Source organism: Chlorocebus sabaeus, chromosome 13 (assembly GCF_047675955.1).
Source record: "Chlorocebus sabaeus isolate Y175 chromosome 13, mChlSab1.0.hap1, whole genome shotgun sequence".
Classification (NCBI taxonomy): Eukaryota; Metazoa; Chordata; class Mammalia; order Primates; family Cercopithecidae; genus Chlorocebus; species Chlorocebus sabaeus.
This window is the reverse complement of record NC_132916.1, coordinates 41,481,958-41,507,677: the sequence shown is the minus strand read 5'-3', so window position 1 is coordinate 41,507,677 and position 25,720 is coordinate 41,481,958. Positions and strand designations below refer to the sequence as shown.

The following is a 25,720-nucleotide window of genomic DNA, read 5'->3' as shown; positions in this document are numbered from 1 at the left end:
TACTTCTTAAAAATGCAGTTATTCCCCAGGATGTTTAAAAATTATTATGTAAGGTATTTTTGTCATCTTATACTTTATAAATAAAAACTATGAAAACTGTGGAACAACACTGAATATTGGGTTAATAAACTCAAAGGCCATAGTTTAATTGGACTTTTTCTGTTGAGCATGTTTCTGATGATTTGTTGCCTATTTAAAAAATTGCCACCTTATAAAAATGCAGTTAAATTGGAGAAATTGGAGGAGTGCCTTTTAAAATGACATCTATTTTAGTAAACTTAACGCAGTTCAGTCTAAAGTCAAGGGGAAGGATGTAAAGTTCATTTCCAAGATTATCAAAGAAATGAAATGGGAAAAGACTTCAGAGATAATTGACACCCTAGCCTACCCTTTTATTGATCAGAAATGGAGACCTAGACAGATGCCAGATGTCGCCAGGCAGAGAAAAATCCTAGGGCTGACTTCTCCCTAGAGCAGTCCTGTTAGGGTGTTGTCTGTGGAAGGAATAGGAGTCATTAAGTCATCCATCCCACTCTTTAAAGTTTGGGGAGAAGGACAGCAGACAGAGATCTCCTGGTCCAGTTCTCGTGACTTTCATACAGTGTTTTTTATTTCTAAACTTCCTCTGTTTTCACACTTACTCAACACAGGTTCCAGGCAGACCATTTAGAAAATCATGAAGCTGCAAATACAAGATAGGGTCATTTGTACATGAGTGGCCATCTACAAACACTAACTATGAGTACAGTGAAAGTCTGTGGTTCTGCAAGGGTTGATGAGTGCTATCTAGTCAGAAAGTGTTGTCTCTTTTGAACAACTTGAACCTATCTCACAATGACAGGACAGCTGGGAATGATACCGTAACTCCACACTGAAACTCTGAGGAGTGGGCAATAAAAGGGAATATTTGTCTTTTTAATTAGTAATTTTTAAAGAAAGGAAACAGGAAGAAAATGATAAACTTGCTCTCTGTCATTTCTGTCAAAATTTCCTTATCTGAAAAATGAGGGAACTGGAGAACAAGGTGAAGTTTCTATCTAGATCAGGGGTGTCCAATCTTTTGTCTTCCCTGGGTCATACTGAAAGAACTGTCTTGGGCCACATGTAAAATACACTAACATTAATGATAGCTGATGAGCTCAACAAAATTCCCTTAAAAAAATCATAATATTTAAAGAAAGATTACGAATTTGGGTTGGGCTACATTCAAAATCGTCCTGGGCCACATGTGGTCCACAAGCTGAAAGTTGGACAAGCTTGATCTAGATCTTAAATTCTACATAATATAAGCAACTCACAACAGTGTACAGAAGAAGAAAGTATTTAAAATGGAGAGGAAACACGTAATTTTGTTTGGTAATTTTTTCATGGAAGCCCATTAAAATTGTGTTTTTTGCAGCAGTTCAGGCAAATCCCTATCGAACCACAAGTTTCTGAAGTTTCAAACTCTCAGACATCTTAGCTGACGCTCCCTCTCACTGCCACCCAAATAATTTGAAAATCCCCCTGTGGTAGCCTCCACTCCTGCACTTGTCGGCCTCTGAGAAATGGAAAGTCCTGACACCCTTGTGATTTACTGGGATATCCTGTGGCACCTCTCCAGGTTGGTGGTCTGCCCAGACATTCATTGCTGAGGTGATGCCAACACTCTACCGTTTTCCAGCGGTACCCTTGGTCAAATATCTCCTGACACTTCAAGGAGCTCTGAAAATTTCTTGATGGTTTGGAATGTTGGGTCAGCTAGACTATTCACTATAGGTAATTTCTCCACCAGATCATGAAGGAGAGAGAACCAAAAAGAGTTAAGCCATCTTTTTTTTTGGCCAGGAATTGATTTCTCTCTCTCTGAGGTTCACAGTAAATACTATGGATTCAATGCACCTGTTTCATTAAGCTATTAAGCTATATGTCTCAGCGGGATTGATACATTTATGAGTTTAGTGCAGGCAATGTTCCTGACATCAGGAGTTCTATTTTTTAAGTTTTAATTCCTTCCATTCCCTTATTCCCCTTTCTTATTGTACATAGTGGTCTACTGAGTGAAAATGCTATAGAGAATCATTCCTTACTGAATAGAAAACTAATATAAAGTGTCCATTTAATGAAATGATGTGACCTCATGAGTGTTAAGTGAAAAAGAAGATATAATTTAAGTTTATTTATGGAAACTGACCTTTTCATGAAACTATACGAGGGAAAATATATCAAGAACCCTTGACAAAGTGCCATATCTTTTTGTCTTTTCCTATTTGTATGTTAAGAAATTATCATTTTCAAATAATGATACTAAGGATCCAAATATACAAGTTTTTAAAAAGCAATATCACAGAGCAAGAAAGTTCAGATAACTATAATTAGAAGCCCAATATCTAAAGTGGAATGAAAACAAGATTTTCTGTATTTAGTTTCTAGCTTTGCTACTTAGTAGCTTCATATTAGTGGGCAAAAATTTTCTTCTTTTGGCTATGTAGGTTTCCAGTGTATAAAAATAAAGAATTCTGGTTACATGTCTGAAGAGGGTGTTAGGAGGAAAAAAATGTCTTAGTTTGTAAGTCACTGTGGACTTCTTTATCAAAGATTACATGTAATCAAAACATGTGAAAATATTATTGCTATGAAATTAACAAATCCCTGGGATCTGAAAGTACCGTTGTTTTGATCCATCATTGTTCCACAGCTGTGGATTTGCATTCTTAGCCATCCTGATTAAATGTAGGTATCTACCCTTTGGTATAACAAGAAGCAGTAGCTCTGAATCTTCCTCAATGATATATAGTCAGAGGTGTATGTCCCACCTTGAGCTTCTCCCATGAACGGTCATGTAAGTCAGTTATATCTTATCATAAAAAGCAAAACGACCATAGGCAGTAGGACAATGTTTGGGATCATTCATAAAGAAGTTCTTATTCTTTAATAGAAAAGAATGCTTAAATTTTAATCGCTTGCTATAAGCCTATACATTTTTGTGTTTTAAGAATATTTTCTTAGAGAAACAAAAATATTAATTGAAACTTCTTTTTCTAGTGGAAATACAATGAGTTTTACCATGTCAAAACTTCATGCAACCAAGGTCCTGCTTATGTCTGTAATATCACAAATCTACAACCTCATACTTCATATAATGTCAGAGTAGTGGTGGTTTATAAGACAGGAGAAAATAGTACCTCACTTCCAGAAAGCTTTAAGACAAAAGGTAAGTACTAACATACTCAACACTCAGAAACTCTGTGTTTCAGTTCTTTTCTTATCACTTATTTCACTAATCCTAGAGATATGTGAAATTGTTGTTTAAAAGCAGTACATTATTATTTCTAGAACTTGAATGAAGAAATTGAGAAAATGTAGGAGACCTTGCAGGAAGTAATGAAATAATACTGGCTAGATCTGGCTGGGTCTGCCTGGATCCTGAACTGGGCAAAATTATTTCTTCTTTCAGTATCCTTATTTCATGTTTAGCTATGACAATTTTGTGGTTATAACTATAAGAAAATAGTGTTACTGAAAGTTCAAAAAATATTTATTGGCTACTATATTTGAGATACTAAAATGAAAAATATACGAAGTTCATTAAAAATTAACTAGTGTTCTGAAAGATATAACTTAACTTTGAGTTGAGCTCTATAAGAATGGAGGGAACAAAGATCTAGAACCAGAAATACCATTTGACCCAGAAATTACATTACTAGGTATATACCCAAAGGAATATAAATCATTCTATTACAAATATACATGCACACGTATGTTCACTGTAGCACTATTCACAATAAGGAATCATTTGGAATCAATGCAAATGCTCATCAACATTAGACTGGATGAAGAAAATGTAGTACATATACACCATGGCATACTATGCAGCCATAAAAAGGAATGAGATCATGTCTTTTGCAGGGATATGGATGAAGCTGGAAGCCGTTATCCTCAGCAAACTAATGCAGGAACAGAAAACTAAACACTGCGTATTCTCACTTACAAGTGGGAGCTGAAAAATGAGAACGCATGGACACAAGGAGGGGAACAACACACACTGGGACCTGTCAGGGAGAGGGGTAGGGGGAGAGAGAGCATTAGGAAAAATAGCTAATGCATGTGGGCTTAATACCTAGGTGATGGATTGCTAGGTGTAGTAAACCACCACAGAACATGTTTACCCGTGTAACAAAACTTCATGTCCTGCAAATGTACCCCAGAACTAAAAATTAAAAATTAAAAAAAAAGAATGGAGGGAAAATACTCCAAAACTTATAATAATTTTCTTTATTTTCATTTATCACTTATTTTGTGCCAAGTTGAGACATATTGTTAATCTTATCACTAATTCATGAAATCCATCACTAATAAAAACTTCAAATGCTCATTTAAAAACAAATTTAATCATATTAGAATATTTCTGAATATTTCTTTTTAAAAAATTTCTCCTTAAAAAATGGGATGCATGTGCAGAACGTGCAGGTTTATTACATAGGTATACATATGCCATGGTGGTTTGCTGCACCTATTGACCTGTCCTCTAAGTTCCCTCCCCTCAGCTTCTATCCCTCAACAAGCCCTGGTGTGTGTTGTTCCCCTCTGTATCCATGTGTTCTCAATGTTCACCTCCCACTTATGAGTGAGAACATGCAGTGTTTGGTTTTCTGTTCCTGTGTTAGTTTGCTGAGGATGATGGTTTCCAGCTTCATCCATGTCCCTGCAAAGGACATGATCTCATTCCTTCTTATGGCTGCATAGTATTCCATGGTGTATATATACCACATTTTCTTTATCTGGTTCATTATTGATGGATTGACTTGGTTCCATGTCTTTGTTATTGTAAATAGTGCTGCAATAAACATATGTGTGCATTTGTCTTTGTAGCACAATGATTTATATTCCTTTGGGTATATACTCAATAATGGGATTACTGGGTCAAGTGGTATTTCTGGTTCTAGATCCTTGAGGAATCGCCATACTGTCTTCCACAATGGTTGAAATAATTTACTTTCCCACCGACAGTGTAAAAGTATTCCTATTTCTCCACAGCCTCATCAGCATCTATTGTTTCCTGACTTTTTTTTTTTTTTTTTTTTTTTTTGAGACGGAGTCTCGCTCTGTCGCCCAGGCTGGAGTGCAATGGCGCAATCTCGGCTCACTGCAAGCTCCGCCTCCCGGGTTCACGCCATTCTCCTGCCTCAGCCTCCTGAGTAGCTGGGACTACAGGCGCCCGCCACTGCGCCCGGCTAATTTTTTCTATTTTTAGTAGAGACGGGGTTTCACCATGGTCTCGATCTCCTGACCTTGTGATCCGCCCGCCTCGGCCTCCCAAAGTGCTGGGATTACAGGCATGAGCCACCGCGCCCGGCCTTTCCTGACTTTTTAATAATTGCCATTCTGATTGGTGTGAGATGGTATCTCATTGTAGTTTTGATTTGCACTCCTCTGATGATCAGTGATGTTGAGCTTTTTTCATACGTTTATTGGCTGCATAAATGTGTTTTTTGAGAAGTGTCTGTTCATATCTTTTACCGACTTTTTGATGGAGTTGTTTGTCTTTTTCTTGTAAATATGTTTAAGTTCCTTGTACATTTTGGATATTAGCCCTTTGTCAGATGGATAGATTGCAAAAATGTTCTCCCATTCTGTAGGTTGTCTGTTCACTCTGATGATAGTTTCTTTTGCTGTGCAGAAGTTCTTTAGTTTAGTTAGGTACCATTTGTTTATTTTGGCTTTTGTTGCAATTGCTTTTGGTATTTTAGTCATGAAGTCTTTGCCCATGCCTATGTCCTGAATGGTATGCCTAGGTTTTCTTTTAGGGTTTTTATGGTGTTGGGTTTTACATTTAAGTGTTTAATCCATCTTGAGTTAAATTTTGTATAAGGTGTAAGGAATGGGCCCAGTTTCAACTTTCTGCATATGGCTAGCCAATTTTCCCAGCACCATTTACTAAATAGGAGATCCTTTTCTCATTGCTTGTTTTTGTCAGGTTTGTTGAAGATCAGATGGTTGTAGATGTGTGGTGTAATATCTGAGGTCTCTGTTCTGCTCCATTGGTCTATATATTTGTTTTGGTACCAGTACCATGCTGTTTTGGTTACTATAGCCTTGTAGTATAGTTTGAAGTCAGGTGGCATGTTTCCTCCAGTTTTGTTCTTTTTGCTTAGGATTGTCTTGGCTATATGGGGTCTTCTTTGATTCCATGTGAAATTTAAAATAGCTTTGTCTAATTCTGTGTAGAATGTCAGTGGTAGTTAGATGAGAGTAGCATTGAATTTATAAATTACTCTAGGCAGAATGGCCATTTTCACAATATTCATTATTCCTGTCCATGGGGATGGAATGTTTTCCATCTGTTTGTGTCCTTTCTTATTTCCTTGAGCAATGGTTTCTAGTTTTCCTTGAAGAGGTCCTTCACATCCCTTGTTAACTGTATTCCTAGGTATTTTATTATCTTTGTAGCTATTGTGAATGGGAGTTCATTCATGATTTGGCTCTCTGCTTGCCTATTGTTGGTGTAAAGGAATGCTTGTGATTTTTGCACATTGATTTTCTTATCTTGAGACTTTGCTGAAGTTGCTTATCAGTTCAAGAAGTTTTTGGGCTGAGATGATGAGGTTTTCTAAATACAAAATCATGTCATCTGTAAACAGAGACAACTTGACTTCCTCTCTTCCTATTTGAATACCCTTTATTTCTTCCTCTTGCCTGATTGCCCTAGCCAGAACTTCCAATACTATGTTGAATAGGAGTGGTGAGAGTGGACATCCTTGTTTTCAAAGGGAATTCTTCCAGGTTTTGCTCATTCAATATGATATCGGCTATAGGTTTCTCATAAATAGCTCTTATTATTTAGAGATATGTTCCATCAGTACCTAGTTTATTGAGAGTTTTTAACACAAAGAGATGTTGATGTTGAATTTTATCAAAGGTCTTTTCTGCATCTATTGAGATAATCATGTGATTTTTGTCTTTGTTTCTGTTTATGTGATGGATTATGTTTACTGATTTGCATATGCTGAACCAGCCTTGCATCACAGGGATGAAGCCGACTTGTTCGTGGTGGATATGTTTTTTGATGTGCTACTGGATTCAGTTTGCCAGTATTTTATTGAGGATTTTTACATCAATGTTCATCAGGTATATTGACCTGAAGTTTGTTGTTGTTGTTGTTGTTGTTGTGCCTCTTCCCAGTTTTGGTATCAGGATGATGCTGGCTTCATAAAATGAGTTAGGAAGGAATTCCTCCTTTTGCATTGTTTGGAATAGTTTCAGAAGGAATGGTACCAGCTCTTCTTTGTATTCCTGGTAGAATTCAGCTGTGAATCCATCTGATCTGGGGCTTTTTTTGGTTGGTAGGCTATTAATTACTGCCTCCATTCCAGATATGGCTGCTGGTCTAGTCAGGGATTCAACTTCTTTCTGGTTTAGTCTTGGTGTATGCATCCAGGAATTTATCCATTTATTCTAGATTTTCTAGTTCATTTGCATAGAGGAGTTTATTGAATTGTCTGGTGGTAGTTTATATTTCTGTGGGGTCAGTGGTGATATCCCCTTTATCATTTCTTATTGTGTCTACTTGATTCTTCTCTGTTTTCTTCATTATTAGTCTAGCTAGTGGTCTATCTATTTTGTTATTTATTTTATTTATTTATTTATTTATTTATTTTATTTATTTATTTATTTATTTATTATTATATTTTAAGTTCTAGGGTACATGTGCATAGCGTACAGGTTTGTTACATATGTATACTTTTGCCATGTTGGTGTGCTGCACCCATCAACTCGTCATTTACATCAGGTATAACTCCCAATGCAATCCTTCCCCCCTCCCCCCTCCCTGTGATAGGCCCCAGTGTGTGATGTTCCCCTTCATGTGTCCAAGTGATCTCATTGCTCAGTTCCCACCAATGAGTGAGAACATGTGGTGTTTGGTTTTCTGTTCTTGCGATAGTTTGCTGAAAATGATGATTTCCAACTGCATCCATGTCCCTACAAAGGACACAAACTCATCCTTTATGATGGCTGCATAGTATTCCATGGTGTATATGTGCCACATTTTCTTAATCCAGTCTGTCACTGATGGACATTTGGGTTGATTCCAAGTCTTTGCTATTGTGAATAGTGCTGCAATAAACATACGCGTGATTTATAATCCTTTGGGTATATACCCAGTAACGGGATGGCTGGGTCATATGGTACTTCTAGTTCTAGATCCTTGAGGAATCGCCATACTGTTTTCCATAATGGTTGAACTAGTTTATAATCCCACCAACAGTGTAAAAGTGTTCCTATTTCTCCACATCCTCTCCAGCACCTGTTGTTTCCTGACTTTTTAATGATTGCCATTCTAACTGGTGTGAGATGGTATCTCATTGTGGTTTTGATTTGCAGTTCTCTGATGGCCAGTGATGATGAGCATTTTTTCATGTGTCTGTTGGCTGTATGAATGTCTTCTTTTGAGAAATGTCTGTTCATATCCTTTGCCTACTTTTTGATGGGGTTGTTCGTTTTTTTCTTGTAAATTTGTTTGAGTTCTTTGTAGGTTCTGGATATTAGCCCTTCGTCTGATGAGTAGATTGCAAAAATTTTCTCCGATTCTGTAGGTTGCCCGTTCACTCTGATGGTAGTTTCTTTTGCTGTGCAGAAGCTCTTTAGTTTAATGAGATCCCACTTGTCAATTTTGGCTTTTGTTGCCGTTGCTTTTGGTGTTTTAGACATGAAGTCCTTGCCCATGCCTATGTCCTGAATGGTATTACCTAGGTTTTCTTCTAGGGTTTTTATGGTATTAGGTCTAACATTTAAGTCTCTAATCCATCTTGAATTAATTTTCGTATAAGGAGTAAGGAAAAGATCCAGTTTCAGCTTTCTACTTATGGCTAGCCAATTTTCCCAGCACCGTTTATTAAATAGGGAATCCTTTCCCCATATCTTGTTTTTTTCAGGTTTATCAAAGATCAGATGGCTGTAGATGTGTGGTATTATTTCTGAGGACTCTGTTCTGTTCCATTGGTCTATATCTCTGTTTTGGTACCAGTACCATCTGTTTTGGTTACTGTAGCCTTGTAGTATAGTTTGAAGTCAGGTGGCGTGATGCCTCCAGCTTTGTTCTTTTGACTTAGGATTGTCTTGGAGATGAGAGCTCTTTTTTGGTTCCATATGAACTTTAAAGCAGTTTTTTCCAATTCTGTGAAGAAACTCATTGGTAGCTTGATGGGGATGGCATTGAATCTATAAATTACCTTGGGCAGTATGGCCATTTTCACAATATTGATTCTTCCTATCCATGAGCATGGTATGTTCTTCCATTTGTTTATGTCCTCTTTGATTTCACTGAGCAGTGGTTTTTCGTTCTCCTTGAAGAGGTCCTTTACATCCCTTGTAAGTTGGATTCCTAGGTATTTTATTCTCTTTGAAGGAATTGTGAATGGAAGTTCATTCATGATTTGGCTCTCTGTTTGTCTGTTACTGGTGTATAAGAATGCTTGTGATTTTTGCACATTAATTTTGTATCCTGAGACTTTGCTGAAGTTTCTTATCAGCTTAAGGAGATTTTGGGCTGAGACAATGGGGTTTTCTAAATATACAATCATGTCATCTGCAAACAGGGACAATTTGACTTCTTCTTTTCCTAACTGAATCCCCTTGATTTATTTCTCTTGCCTGATTGCCCTAGCCAGAACTTCCAACACTATGTTGAATAGGAGTGGTGAGAGAGGGCATCCCTGTCTTGTGCCAGTTTTCAAAGGGAATTTTTCCAATTTTTGCCAATTCAGTATGATATTGGCTGTGGGTTTGTCATAAATAGCTCTTATGATTTTGAGATACGTTCCATCAATACCGAATTTATTGAGCGTTTTGAGCATGAAGGGCTGTTGAATTTTGTCAAAGGCCTTTTCTGCATCTATTGAGATAATCATGTGGTTTTTGTCTTTGGTTCTGTTTATATGCTGGATTATGTTTATTGATTTGCATATGTTGAACCAGCTTTGCATCCCAGGGATGAAGCCCACTTGATCATGGTGGATAAGCTTTTTGATGTGCTGCTGGATCCGGTTTGCCAGTATTTTATTGAGGATTTTTGCATCGATGTTCATCAGGGATATTGGTCTAAAATTCTCTTTTTTTGTTGTGTCTCTACCAGGCTTTGGTATCAGGATGATGTTGGCCTCATAAAATGAGTTAGAGAGGATTCCCTCTTTTTCTATTGATTGGAATAGTTTCAGAAGGAATGGTACCAGCTCCTCCTTGTACCTCTGGTAGAATTCAGCTGTGAATCCATCTGGTCCTGGACTTTTTTTGGTTGGTAGGCTATTAATTATTGCCTCAATTTCAGAGCTTGCTATTGGTCTATTCAGGGATTCAGCTTCTTCCTGGTTTAGTCTTGGGAGAGTGTAAGTGTCCAGGAAATTATCCATTTCTTCTAGATTTTCTAGTTTATTTGCATAGAGGTGTTTATAGTATTCTCTGATGGTAGTTTGTATTTCTGTGGGGTTGGTGGTGATATCTCCTTTATCATTTTTTATTGCATCTATTTGATTCTTCTCTCTTTTCTTCTTTATTAGTCTTGCTAGCGGTCTATCAATTTTGTTGATCTTTTCAAAAAACCAACTCCTGGATTCATTGATTTTTTGGAGAGTTTTTATGTCTCTATCTCCTTCAGTTCTCCTCTGATCTTAGTTATTTCTTGCCTTCTGCTAGCTTTTGAATGTGTTTCCTCTTGCTTCTCTAGTTCTTTTAATTGTGATGTTAGAGTGTCAATTTTAGATCTTTCCAGCTTTCTCTTGTGGGCATTTAGTGCTATAAATTTCCCTCTACACTCTGCTTTAAATGTGTTCCAGAGATTCTGGTATGTTGTATCTTTGTTCTCATTGGTTTCAAAGAACATCTTTATTTCTGCCTTCATTTTGTTGTGTACCCAGTAGTCATTCAGGAGCAGTTTATTCAGTTTCCATGTAGTTGAGCGGTTTTGACTGAGTTTCTTAGTCCTGAGTTCTAGTTTGATTGCACTGTGGTCTGAGAGACAGTTTGTTATAATTTCTGTTCTTGTACATTTGCTGAGGAGTGCTTTACTTCCAATTACGTGGTCAATTTTGGAATAAGTGTGACGTGGTGCTGAGAAGAATGTATATTCTGTTGATTTGGGGTGGAGAGTTCTATAGATGTCTATTAGGTCTGCTTGCTGCAGAGATGAGTTCAATTCCTGGATATCCTTGTTAACTTTCTGTCTCATTGATCTGTCTAATGTTGACAGTGGGGTGTTGAAGTCTCCCATGATTATTATATGGGAGTCTAAGTCTCTTTGTAAGTCTCTAAGGACTTGCTTTATGAATCTGGGTGCTCCTGTATTGGGTACATATATATTTAGGATAGTTAGCTCTTCCTATTGAATTGATCCCTTTACCATTATGTAATGGCCTTCTTTGTCTCTTTTGATCTTTGATGGTTTTAAGTCTGTTTTATCAGAGACTAGTATTGCAACCCTTGCTTTTTTTTGTTCTCCATTTGCTTGGTAGATCTTCCTCCATCCCTTTATTTTGAGCCTATGTATGTCTCTGTATGTGAGATGGGTCTCCTGAATACAGCAGACTGATGGGTCTTGACTCTTTATCCAGTTTGCCAGTCTGTGTCTTTTAATTGGAGCATTTAGTCCATTTACATTTAAGGTTAATATTGTTATGTGTGAACTTGATCCTGCCATTATGATATTAACTGGTTATTTTGCTCGTTAGTTGATGCAGTTTCTTCCTAGCATCGACGGTCTTTACATTTTGGCATGTTTTTGCAATGGCTGGTACCGGTTGTTCCTTTCCATGTTTAGTGCTTCCTTCAGGGTCTCTTGTAAGACAGGCCTGGTGGTGACAAAATCTCTAAGCATTTGCTTATCTGTAAAGGATTTTATTTCTCCTTCACTTATGAAACTTAGTTTGGCTGGATATGAAATTCTGGGTTTAAAATTCTTTTCTTTTAGAATGTTGAATATTGGCCCCCACTCTCTTCTGGCTTGTAGAGTTTCTGCCGAGAGATCTGCTGTTAGTTTAATGGGCCTCCCTTTGTGGGTAACCCGACCTTTCTCTCTGGCTGCCCTTAAGATTTTTTCCTTCATTTCAACTTTGGTGAATCTGACAATTATGTGTCTTGGAGTTGCTCTTCTCGAGGAGTATCTTTGTGGCATTCTCTGTATTTCCTGAATTTGAATTTTGGCCTGCCCTACTAGGTTGGGGAAGTTCTCCTGGATTATATCCTGAAGAGTGTTTTCCAACTTGGTTTCATTTTCCCCCTCACTTTCAGGCACCCCAATCAGACGTAGATTCGGTCTTTTTATATAATCCCATACTTCTTGCAGGCTTTGTTCATTTCTTTTTCTTCTTTTTTCTTTGGACTTCTCTTCTCGCTTCATTTCATTCATTTGATCCTCAATCGCTGATACCCTTTCTTCCAGTTGATCGAGTCGGTTACTGAAGCTTGTGCATTTGTCATGTATTTCTCGTGTCATAGTTTTCATCTCTGCCCGTTCATTTATGGCCTTCTCCGCATTAATTATTCTGGTTATCAATTCTTCCACTCTTTTTTCAAGATTTTTAGTTCCTTTGCGCTGGGTACGTAATTCCTCCTTTAGCTCTGAGAAGTTTGATGGACTGAAGCCTTCTTCTCTCATCTCGTCAAAGTCATTCTCCGTCCAGTTTTGATCTGTTGCTGACGATGAGCTGCGTTCCTCTGGAGGGGGAGATGCGCTCTTATTTTTTGAATTTCCAGCTTTTCTGCCCTGCTTTTTCCCCATCTTTGTGGTTTTATCTGCCTCTGGTCTTTGATGATGGTGACGTACTGATGGGGTTTTGGTGTGGGTGTCCTTCCTCTTTGTTAGTTTTCCTTCTAACAGTCAGGACCCTCAGCTGTAGGTCTGTTGGAGATTACTTGAGGTCCACTCCAGACCCTGTTTGCCTGGGTATCAGCAGCAGAGGCTGCAGAAGATAGAATACTGCTGAACAGCGAGTGTACCTGTCTGATTCTTGCTTTGGAAACTTCCTCTCAGGGGTGTACTCCACCGTGTGAGGTGTGGGGTGTCGGTCTGCCCCTAGTGGAGGATGTCTCCCAGTTAGGCTACTCAGGGGTCAGGGACCCCCTTGAGCAGGCAGTCTGTCTGTTCTCAGATCTCAACCTCCGTGTTGGGAGATCCACCACTCTCTTCAAAGCTGTCAGACAGAGTCGTTTGCGTCTGCAGAGGTTTCTGCTGCTTGTTGTTGTTGTTGTTGTTGTTGTTTAGCTGTGCCCTGTCCCCAGAGGTGGAGTCTACAGAGACTGGCAGGCCTCCTTGAACTGCTGTGAGCTCCACCCTCTTTGATCTTCCCAGGGCTTTGTTTACCTACTTAAGCCTCAGCATTGCGGGCGCCCCTCCCCTAGCCTCGCTGCTGCCTTGCCGCGAGATCACAGACTGCTATGCTAGCCATGAGGGTGGCTCCGTGGGCGTGGGACCCTCCCCGCCAGGTGTGGGATATAATCTCCTGGTGTGCCCATTTGCTTAAAGTGCAGTATTGGGGTGGGAGTTACCCGATTTTCCAGGTGTTGTGTGTCTCAGTTCCAGTTCCCCTGGCTAGGAAAAGGGATTCCCTTCCTCCTTGCGCTTCCCAGGAGAGGTGATGCCTTGCCCTGCTTCAGCTCTCGCTGGTCGGGCTGCAACAGCTGACCAGCACCGATTGTCCGGCACTCCCCAGTGAGATGAACCCAGTACCTCAGTTGATAATGCAGAAATCACCTGTCTTCTGTGTCACTAACGCTGGGAGCTGGAGACTGGAGCTGTTCCTATTTGGCCATCTTGCTCCGCCCTCTATTTTATTTTTTAAAAAAATGTCTCCTGGATGCGTTGATTTTTTTGGAGGGATTTTTGTGTCTCTATCTCCTTCAATTCTTCTCTGATCTTAGTTATTTCTTGTCTTCTGCCAGCTTTTGGAATAGTTGGCTCTTGCCTCTCTAGCTCTTTTAATTGTGATGTTAGGGTGGTGATTTTAGATCTTTCTGGCTTTCTAATGTGGGCATTTAGCGCTATGAATTTTCCTCTTAACACTGCTTTAGCTATGTCCCAGAGATTCTGGTACATTTTCTCTGTTCTCATTTGTTTCAAAGAACGTATTTATTTCTGCCTTAGTTTCATTATTTACCCAGGAGCCAGTCAGGAGCAGGTTGTTCAATTTCCATGAAATTGTGTGGTTTTGAGTGAGTTTCTTAATCCTGGGTTCCAATTTGATTGCACTGTGGTCTGAGAGACTGTTTGTCATGATTTCAGCTCTTTTGCATTTGCTGAGGAGTGTTTTACTTCCAATTATGTGGTCGATTTTAGAATAAGTACCATGTGGCATGAGAAGAATGTAGATTCTGTTGATTTGGGCTAGAAAGTTTTGTAGAGATATACTAGGTCCACTTGATCCAGAGCTAAGTTCAAGTCCTGAATATCCTTGTTAATTTTCTGTCTTGTTGATCTGTCTAATACTGGCAGTAGGGGGTTAAAGTTTCCCACTGTTATTGTGTGGGAGTCTAAGTCTCTTTGTAGGTCTCTAAGAACTTGTTTTATGAGTCTGGGTACTCTTTTACTGGGTGTGTATATATTCAGAATACTTAGCTCTTCTTGTTGAATTGTTCCCTTCACCATTATATGATGCCCTTCTCTGTCTTTTTTGATCTTTGTTGGTTTAAAGTCTGTTTTGTCAGAGACTAGGATTGCAACCCCTGCTTTTTTTTCCTTTTCCATTTGCTTGGTAAATTTTCCTCAATCCCTTTATTTTGAGCCTGTGTGTGTCTTTACATGTAAGATGGATCTCCTGAATACAACACACCAATGGGTCTTGACTCCTTATCCAATTTGCAAATCTGTATCTTTTAATTGGGGCATTTAGCCCATTTACATTTAAGGTAGGTATTGTTATGTGAGTTTGATCCTGTCACCATGATGCTATTTTGTTATTTTGCATGCTAGTTGGTGCAGTTTCTTTGTAGTGTCATTGATCTTTATACTTTGGTGTGTTTTTGCAATGGCTGGTAATGGTTTTTCCTTTCTATATTTAGTGCTTATTTCAGGAGCTCTTGCAGGGCAGGCCTGGTAGTAACAAAATCCCTCAGCATTTGTTTGTCTGGAAAGGATTTTATTTCTCCTTCACTTATGAAGCTTAGTTTGGCTGGATATGAAATTCTGGGTTGAAAATTCTTTTCTTTAAGAATGTTGAATATTTGCCTCCAGTCTCTTCTGGCTTGTAGGGTTTATGTTGAGAGGTCCACTGTTAGTCTGATGGGCTTCCCTTTGTAGGTGACCTGGCCTTTCTCTCTGACTGCCCTTAACAAATTTTACTTAATTTCAATCTTAGAGAATCTGATGATTATGTGTCTTAGGGTTGATCTTCTCATGGAGTATCTTAATGGTGTTCTCTGTGTTTGCCAAATTTCCATGTTGGCCTGTCTTGCTAGGTTGGGGAAGTTCTCCTGGATAATATCCCGAAGTGTGTTTTCCAGTTTGTTTCCATTTTCCCCATCTCCTTCTAGTACTCCAAGCTACCATAGGTTCAGTCTTTTTATGAAGTCTCATATTTCTTGTAGGCTTTTTTCATTCCTTTTTCTCTCTTCTTGTCAGCATGTCTTATGTCAATAAGGTGGTCTTCAAAGTCTGGTATCTTTTCTTCCACTTGGTCAATTCAGCTGTTGACACTTGTGTATGCTTCATGAAGTTCTTGTGCTGTGTTTTGCAGCTCCATCAGGCCGTTTATGTTCCTCTCTAAACTGGTTATTCTAGTTAGCAATTCCTCCAACTTTTTATCAAGGTTCTTAGCTTCTTCGTGTTAGGTTAGAACATGCTCCTTTAGCTCATCATAGTTTTGCAGTTTTTTACTACCCATTTTCTGAAGCCTACTTCTGTCAGTTTATTCACCTGATCCTCCACCCAGTTCTGCACCCTTGATGGAGACATTGTGATCATTTGGAGGAGAAGAGGCACTCTGGCCTTTTGGGTTTTCAGCATTTTTTTCATTGATTCTTTCTCATCTTTGTGAGTTTGTCTAGTTGTGGTCTTTGAGGCTGCTGATCCTTGAATGGGTTTTTTTGTGGGGGCCCTTGTTGTTGTTGTTGATGCAGTTGTTGTCACTTTCTGCTTGTTTGTTTTTCTTTCAATAGTCAGATCCCTCTTCTGTAGGGCTGCTGCAGTTTTCTGGGGTTCACTTTAGGCCTTATTCATCTGATTTGCTCCCACGCCTGGATATGTAACTCAAGGAGGCCAGAGAGCAGCAAAAATGGGTGTCTGCTCCTTCTTCTGGGACCTCTGACCTCAAGGGGCACCAACCTGATGCCAGTAGGATTGCTCCTGTGTAGAGTGTCCCGACAATCCCTGTTGGAGGGTCTCACCCAGTTGTGTGGCACCAGGAGCAGGACCCGTTTAACGAAGCACTTTGTCCCCTGGTGGAGAGGGTGTGTTTCGCTGCAGGGAAGCCCACTTGTCTGGGCTTCCCAGATTCCTCAGAACTACCAGGAGGAGAGGCTAAGTCTGCTGGTCTGCAGAGACTGCAGCCACCCCTATCCCTAGGGGCTCAGGCCCAGGGAGATCTGGATTCTGTCCCTGAGCCTCTGACTGGAGTTATTAGAGATTCTGCAGGGAAGCCCCACCCACTGAGGAAGGATGGGTCAGTGTTAGACCTGAGGAGGCACTCTGGCCGCTGACTACCATAGCTGGTGTGTTAGGCTGTGACAACAAGTCTTGGGACCAAGCTGTCCAGCCTCACTGGCTCCAGCAGGGGAAAAGCACAGTCTGGAGCTATAGAAATGGATGCTGCTTTTCCCCCATGCTGCATTACTACCCATCTTCTGAAGCCTACTTCTGTCAGTTCATCCATCTGATCCTCCCAGGGAGATTAGCGTGTTAGGCAGCTGGGAGTCCCAGTGCTGGCTGCCCCTCCCCCAAGGAGCTCAAAGGGCTTAGACAGCAGGCAGCAGAAGCCTGTGCTGGTTACCCCTCCCCCAGGGAGTTCAGTAGGCTTAAGCAGATTCGAGCTGAGAGGCCATAAGAATCTGCATATTCTAGGGTTGGAACGCGAGGCCCTGGTGGCGTGGGTTTGCGAGTGGGATCTTCCAATCCATGGGTTGCACAGTTCTGTGGAAAAAGCACAGTTTCCCTGGCTGGGTAGCATGCTAACTCACCGCTCCCCTTGGCTGGAGGGAGGGGGTTGCAGCCAAGAACCATGTGGTTCTCAGGTGGGCTCACTGCTCTTCCTTCTCTCTGTGTGTCACGCCAGCCTTCTAGTCAATTTTGATGAGCGAATCTAGATACCTTGGTTGCCAGTGAAGGATTCACACACTTATTATGGTTTTTTCAGTAGGAACCTCTGAACACAGTTGCTTCTAGTCGGCCATCTTGGCCCTGCCTTTCTGAATATTTCTTTAATGTTATTTATCTTTCCTCTTAATATATTCTACAGGAAGATTTCAATGCAGAAGTTTAATACTTCAAACATATCAAATCAATATTTTCTTTTTTTTTCCCCAAAGCTGGAGTCCCAAGTAAACCAGGCATTCCCAAATTACTAGAAGGGAGTAAAAATTCAATACAATGGGAGAAAGCTGAAGATAATGGATGTAGAATTATATACTATATCCTTGAGATAAGGTATGTGTGTTTGCAAAGTACTTGTAAATGACAAAGAACTAAGAAGATAAAGTAATAAAAAGTAACACTATTTGTGCAAATGTATTTACATATAAACACAAAGATCTTTAGTTTAAGGACTCGCGTGCATCATTATGTTCTTTGCTCAATTCCTAGAGGTTGGTCTTGGCATGCTAATTATAAAACAGATCACATCATTCTCAGAAATCTCTAACTGCTTATTGACACTTTATGGAAATTGTTTGATCATAGGCTCATGCAACCAATATTTACTTAATATCAGTTTTGTTTAAAAAGCTTAGCTGATATTTAATGTTAAATGATGATGGCATGTAAATTCCTGATGATAATTTACTTTAGCAAGGTGAATACTCTCTAGTGAGAATTGGTGATGAAGTAGGTATTTTTCATACTGTAAAATTAGGTCAGGTTCTGAAATTGTCTTGAAGCATAGAGGTCACACAGGATTCTCTATTCATTGTGAAGATTACAGTTTGCAGTGTGTTCCCAGGGACTGAAAACACACCATCGATGAAAACCAGCCACTGATGAACAGCCTCAGACCTGGCCAGTATGGGGAGCACGTGAACCATAACTGGCTCAGAAGGACTGATTTCATGCCAACTTGAGGGGAGAATTCCAAATTCCAAAGACACTCCTCTCACAGGGCTATGAAACCATCTTTTAAGAAGTTCCAAGGACAAAAGTCACTTCCATAATTATAGTCCTGGCAACTTGATCTTTGATCTATTTTTGCTTCATCTGTCTCTGGCATTCCCATAACCTTAAAAAATGTTCCTGTTCATAATAGAGAATTCCCTTGGGCCTTGTTTCTAATTGAAACCTCCTTGAAGTTTCTGTTACTGCTTTTCATGCAGAGTGAAATATATTCAAACCTGCAGAACTGTCTTGGTGGTTTGTGACTGTAATGATGTTCATCAATCAGGTCACACATCAGGTTTTTGCTCCGACCTCTTTAGTGTGTTACCCTGAGTAACACCTTAAGTGCTACTAAAATGACTCCATCTAAATACTTTGCATACTCCTTGCTCCAGGTCTCCACTGTCAGGACATGGACTATAAGATGACTGAATCATTGTTGTAACTTCAGTATCTCAAAATAAGTCCTTCAGTCAGGACACTAGTTAGGCTCTGTGTACTCGCTGACGGGGTAGTGGAAGTGCAAAGTGCATGAACTTGGGAGTTGAACGAGCCTTATTAGTTTCCAAGGTTGCCACAATAAAGGACCACCAACTGGGTGGCTTGAAACAGTAGACAGCTCTAGAGGTTAGAAGTCTGAAACCAAGGTATCAGCAGGACTGCTTGTTCTGATGGTTCTAGGGCAGAATCCATCTTTGCCTCTTAGCTTTTGGCGTTTGCTGGCAGTCCTTGGTATTCCTTGGCTTGTAGATGCATCATTGTCATCATCACCTCCTGCATCACAAGGTTTTCTATGTGTCCAAATTTCCCTCTTCTTATGCAAGTGCCAGTCATTGGATTAGGGTCCATCCTAAACTACTATGACCTCATCTTAATTCGATTACATTTGTCAAGATCTTATTTCCAAATAAGGTCACATTAAAATATTCTGAGTGGGCATGAATTTTGGGAGGACAGGACTCAATCCAGTACACAAACCATGTTTAAATCCTTGTTCTTTTCCTTTTTTGAACGTAAGTTTCCTCATCTGTAAAATGGAGATGATAATATCTATCTCACCTCTTTAGGCTGTTGTGGACTCAGTGAATTAAAACAACATTATGTAAAGCCCCAGTACAGTATGTTGTAAATAGAAGGTGCTCAACCAACATCAGAATTCTTCCTTCTTTTCTCAATGGCCATTGTGTAGAGCCACTTCACAAATTCTCAAGGGCCTCTTTCTTTTGGATCAGAGTTGTTTGGTTAAACAATGAAATGGCCAGTGCTAAAGGTGAGACTTCACAAAATGTGTGAAAACACTCTGTTCTAATGCTTTGCTCAGGATGGTCCTTAAAGAGACCCTCAGCTCCCGGGAACAGCTGTGACCAACTCTGCTGCCCTGCTGCTCCCGATGTTCTTACCCTTTCCCTGCCTCTTATGAGGGCCAGCCCTCACTCTCTGTTGGTCTTCAGAAGGCTGAGTCAATTAGTAGGAACAGAACCAGATTCTCCCACATATCCCTAAGCTTACTGCGGATTGGCACCAAGCCCTAAAACTATTGCGGTCTGAAAAGTTTTGGACCTGAAATGTTCTTCATTGTTAGAGAAGACATAAATGGAAGACCTTGAGCTTGCCTTTTTGATGATTCTGTGAAAAGTCATTCCAGTTACATCTTTTGAACCCAGCCCTTGTGCTCTTTCCATGTTTCAAATGAAAAACAATTGGATTGACTTTGAGGTGGAATGTAGGTCAATACAAAAAGAAGCAACAAGCCTCAGAATCTCAGATATAATGATAACTTTGGTAGCTGAACTTTCACACTTTCCTTATCAATTTTGTATTCTGTATTTTATTGAAATATGGCATAAGTAAACTACAAATAATGTAAAAGACTGGAAATTGAGAAAATGGAAACTTCCCAGTTAAAAATCATGTAATAATTTTCTTATAGGTTTGGAATTCTGGAGAAAGTTTCCCCTTACTATTAGTAGGAAAAGGGTACTCAGCTCTCTCTTGACCACTGATTACTCACAGCTTTCTTGGTGGGCTGAGTTAATTGGCTCCATGCCTCACTAGGATCACTATAAAACCATGCTGTTAGCATCTGTGTTGCCAGATTATGGGAGAGGAATGAGGTCAAGGGTAAACTGTGCCAAAGGACACTCTCAGGAGTTCAGTCACTAAGAAGATCTATGAACAACTAGAAATAACAGGTATATTGTCATGTATATTTTCTGTACTTATTATTTTTTGCAGAAAGAGCACTTCAAATTTACAGAACCAGAATTTAAGGTGGAAGATGACATTTAATGGATCCTGCAGTAGCATTTGCACATGGAAGTCCAAAAACCTGAAAGGAATATTTCAGTTCAGAGTAGTAGCTGCAAATAATCTAGGGTTTGGTGAATATAGTGGAATCAGTGAGAATACTATATTAGTTGGAGGTATGTTACCATGTCTGTCTACACACTAGCTTATTACCTAAAGGTTCAGTAATAAATATCAGTACATTCTTAACATTAGCAATAGATAACGGTGGCTATATATATATATATATATATGTTATTATACAAACTATTAAACAATTCCATTCATGTGATGTGATCTTCCTAAAACATCATTATCATCATGTCATTTTTCTCCCCAATGATAATCGGCAACCCTCTTAATTCCTACCACATCAATTCCATGCTCCTAATTAGGCTTCCAAGGCTGTTCACAATCTATTCTATCCAGCCTTATTATTCTATTCACATTATACCAGCCTTATGACCATTCTCACATTATACATAACAGGCCTAAGACCTTTGTTTATTCCCCAATATCTACCTCTTCCACTGTGTATTTTATTGTAGTTTATGATATATTGTCTTTCTTATCACATAGGCAGGAAATCTCAGTGCCATATGTGATTCTTCCCTCTACTCAGTCATCAGGTCCTGTTGATTTTACCATCTTGATTTCTCTGTGATGAGTTCTCATCTTCCTCTTTCTACCTTGGCTTTCCTAATTTAAGGTATCATTTCTTGCCTGTGTCCTTGGCTTATGCATACTGCTAACAGTTAATCTAGTTGAAGCACAAGCTGGATTACTTAACCCCTCTCTGAAATACCCACAATGGCTCTCCATTCACTGCTTTCAGAATCAGCTACAAACTTCTTTGTGGCATGTAAGGTCTTCCGTAATTTATCCTCCAATTGTAGTTTATCTTTTCCAATATTTATGTTTGTGCTGTAGCCATATCAGACCAGTAAAAAGTTTTTATGTCACTTGATCTTTGGCCCTGTGTTTGCCTCAGCCTATAATACAGGTCCACACCACCTACCCTGTGCTCCTTAGCTGTGATTTCCTATTCTTTTATTTTCTGCCAGTTGAAATTCTTCTCATCCTTCAAGACTTAACTTAAATGAACTCATCATAATGCTTACCTGATGCTCCTTAGTCAAATGAATTACTGCATTTTATACACTCACATGCTACATAAAACTTACATTCTTCTTATTTATATTATAGTTAGTTATCTAGTTAGTTGTGTACAAAAGTTTGCTACCCAGCTCAGCAAACTTTTTCTGAAAAGAAGCAAATAGTAAATATGTTAGACTTTGCAGGCTACATGTGATCTCTGTAGCATGTTCTTCTTTTCGTCTTTTTCTCTTCTCTTTTTCCTTCTCCTTCTTCTTAAAAATAACACTTTAAAAATGTAAAACTTATGCATAGCTAATAGGGGGTACAAAATCAGGCTATAGCCAGATTTGGTCCTCAGGCCATAGTTTGCCAGACTCTGGCCTACATGTTTGTTTCCTCTACACAAGTGAAACTACCTAAGAGAAATTACCATGTTTGTTCCTCAGTTTAATATCCATGAAATTGAATATGTATGAAGATATTATACAAAATAATAATGTCAACTATTTAGTATACAAAGACTGAGATTTCTTGGTCCTAAATTTATTAAAAAGATATACATGTTTCCTCAGTCATTTTAAAGTACAAGACTGAGTGGGTATATTCCAGTGGTTTGTTGGTAAACTAGCTCTCTGCAAAAAAAGCAAAAACACCTTGATTTTGATTTCACAGGGCGTAAACACTCTCCATATGGATGCTTTCAAGCTACCAACTGTCTAACAAACAACTGGCTTGCAAAAATCCAGTAGTAGCTAGCTCTGCTATATTACTCTGTGTACTTAGGTAGAGCTGGGGCTACTTAGCTTTTATCTATGAATTAATTCCTTTTTCTGATTTATATTATTAGATGATTTTTGGATACCAGAAACGAGTTTCATACTTAGTATTATAGTTGGAATATTTCTGGTTATTACAATCCCACTGACCTTCGGTAAGTATAATAGAATTTTTAAAATAGGCAGCAAACTGTTTACTTAAGCATATCTGATTGATTTATCTCTTAGTTGATACATGAAATATTGCCTGATTAAGTTAATAAAATTTACATTGTTACCTTCTACTATATATTTATAACCACTAACTTCTGTAAATTGTTTTCTAATCTAGGCATAACTATTTTATGGAAAATAAATATGTACATTTCATGTTATACTTTAGATAAAACTACTTGCAAGGGCACCAAATTTTAGCTTTCTTTAAAACAGTATTTGTTTCTGATTGGCTGCATACAAATGTTTTGTGGCTTATAGTTTAAAATAAATAAAAGAAAAATAACCCTGGGTACAGAAAAAAGTATAGAATTAATGGGAGGCCAGTGACAATCTTTGGTTGGGATAGTTTTGGTTTCTAAGCAGACAGGCTGGTTTGGAATGAGTACGGCCTCTGTTGCAGAAGATCCATTTCTGGCTTGTGGGATCCACTCTTGCTTTCAGACATCTGATCTGCTTATTTCAAATCCCTGCTCATTTATAAATGACCAGGAAAGCAGAAAAATTAGGTTAGGTAGATAGAAAACTTTTTTTTTCTAAGAAGGTGTACTTTAATGATGATAAAATGCAGTGAAAACCTCAAAAGGAATGGTCAAGTATTGATTGGACTTTTAGAGTTACCATAGTGATCATACATTCTTGTTTATTTCTGTTTCAGCACAAATAATAATAGCACTTTCTTTCAGTCCCCAAACTGTTCGAGTTTGGCTTATAAGATATATGGACCCCTATCTATTTCCAATATTGAGAGTCCCCAATACAGTGAATCATTAAAAGAAGGGCATGATTCTTACCAGAAAAGAACACTCAAACACATATTAAGAAAGTTGTGGCTTATTTTTGTTCACAAACAGGGGTAAGTTACAAGGGAAAGTTGACGGAAAAGTCACAAACATAAAGTTGAACTCTCAGGATAAAGAAAACCAACACTTTACTGTGTTCTAAATCTTTATTCTTTCTGCAAAGTGATTGGAGTCACAGTCTACATGAGAGCACTTTGAAGCTTGATTTCAGATTTTTTTCAAAGATTCCACCCAGACAATATGTGAAACTCCTTCAGCGAACTTGGAAAGCTAAAAATTTCAGCTGACCCTGCCAGGATTTTAACCTGTGGTTCCAGAGAGTCTAAGCATCGCACAGCTGATGTTTGTGCCACTAAGCCAGCCCCTCCAGAATTACGCATATGACTGCAGTATATTTGGCAGTTGGCATATAGGCTTGACTGCTTGTCTGCTTTCCTACTGGGAAGGAGAATTACAGGAAGAATCCTTCAGCTGACCTTGCTTACTTTCTTGTACATCACCATTTTTTAAACCCATAACTCTAGTGGATGAACATGAGATAATTTCAGACAACCTATTGTGCTTCCAAGACATCCTATGGATAGCTGACTTTCTCAGGACTTAAAAGGTCTTTATTCTGTTTGAAATTCATGAGTTTTTGAGTCTAGCTAAGCTAATTCGGTTCTTTGCTTTTAGCAGCAGTGCATGTGGTTTTACTAGTAAGAGTGTGTGCGTGCATGAGAAAAGGTTGACTCATTAAAATAACAAAAAAGTCACAATTATTTTAAAATTTGTATTGTGCTGAGGGCACTCATCAGTTATAAACATAAAATTAAGACAGGTTTTTAAAATGAGTGTTGACAGCCTTTGCTTCTGAGCGGTCGTATCTAATGTCTAACATTAGCCTTCTGCTGGGAGTAGAGGAAAATATAAACCTGTAAAATACAACTGCTGACGTCAGGAGCTTGCCATTTAATGAGGGAGGTAAGACATGCCTGTGTGGAAAGATAAATAGCAAGATATGTGTTAAATAATAACGAAAGACAATAATAGATGAAATAAACAAGACAGTGCATAGGATAAGCACTCACAGAGAGGCATAATTAGTCTTTCAAGTTCAGATATGGAAGATGAGTAGAGGTTGCTGAGGTTTCAGAAGGCATCATTGAGGATGTGGGCTTACATTGGGCCTTTAAAAGTGAAGCCCAAAAAAGAGGTGGTAAGAACATTTCAAGTTTGAAAAATTAATTTAGCAAAAGGTACTTGTGATCTGTCACCGTGTAGCCCCTCAAATTGAATTTCATGCGAGTAAAACTCTAACTTCTTGAATATAGAAACTACTGTGAAATTAAGTTCAAATTTTAATGATCATCTCTCAAAGCATGCTTGCTGTTTTCAACTTCTGAGTCAACAGTCCAGTAAAGATGGACAATCTTATTCACATAATTGTATTTTAATATTTAAAAAATGCTTTTATTATAAAACTAATACTCCTTATTATATAAAGAAGACAATACAAATTACTCATGATTCTACAAGTAGGGCAGACCACTGCTAACATTTGGTAAGCTTCGTTCCAATACTTTTTCTACATATTTGAGTATGTGTGTATGAACAACAATGATAAACACTCTTGTACTCTGCAACAAAAAAAGAAAAAGAAAAAAAAAAAAGAAAAATTGCCATTATACTGAAAGCATTTTCTTTTCTACTGAGGAGTATAACCTGGCTGTGACTGAACTCAAAAATGAATTTGTTTCACTAATATTTATGCTTGTTTTGGTTTACTTTGACTCTAGTTTATGGGTGATTTTGACAAATAAGTTTTAATATTAAGATACTTTAATTTGTTTATAACAACAGTAAGAAATACATTAAATTTTAAGAAATGAGATTAAAAGTGGTGTAGTATGATTTGTGTGCTTTTATATAGCTTTTTACCTGGACTTAGTTTTTTATAAGCTATTTTAAAATCAAATTATGAAAACTTCTATAACTATTCGACTGATAGTGTTCTTACATAAAAACACTTAAAATGCATTGTTAGCATTTCCTAAAGGGAAAAAGAAGCAATATTTTATTTTGTAAATTATGTCATTTTTTCCTTTATAGTCTGGCTTAGAAGACTAAAGAATCAAAAAAGTGCCAAGGAGGGGCTGACAGTGCTTATAAACGAAGACAAAGAGTTGGCTGAGCTGCGAGGTCTGGCAGCCGGAGTAGGCCTGGCTAATGCCTGCTATGCAATACAGTACGTAGCGTGGGCCATCATTATGGAGCACCTAGGCAAAGGGTGGGCAACAGCA

At 38.6% G+C, this 25,720-nt stretch overlaps 1 protein-coding gene across 3 annotated transcripts in view; it reads left to right on the top strand.

The window, feature by feature from the left end:
• The window catches only part of ROS1 (ROS proto-oncogene 1, receptor tyrosine kinase), a 148,630-nt gene that overhangs the window by 88,816 nt on the left and 34,094 nt on the right, over window positions 1–25,720 (top strand). For all 3 annotated transcript variants that reach the window (XM_038000980.2, XM_038000982.2, XM_038000981.2), the window contains 5 exons: window positions 3,025–3,193; window positions 17,485–17,602; window positions 20,498–20,685; window positions 22,494–22,577; window positions 25,530–25,665. In XM_038000980.2, coding sequence (XP_037856908.2) covers window positions 3,025–3,193; window positions 17,485–17,602; window positions 20,498–20,685; window positions 22,494–22,577; window positions 25,530–25,665 — 695 coding nt within the window. The remainder of the gene's footprint in view (window positions 1–3,024; window positions 3,194–17,484; window positions 17,603–20,497; window positions 20,686–22,493; window positions 22,578–25,529; window positions 25,666–25,720) is intronic.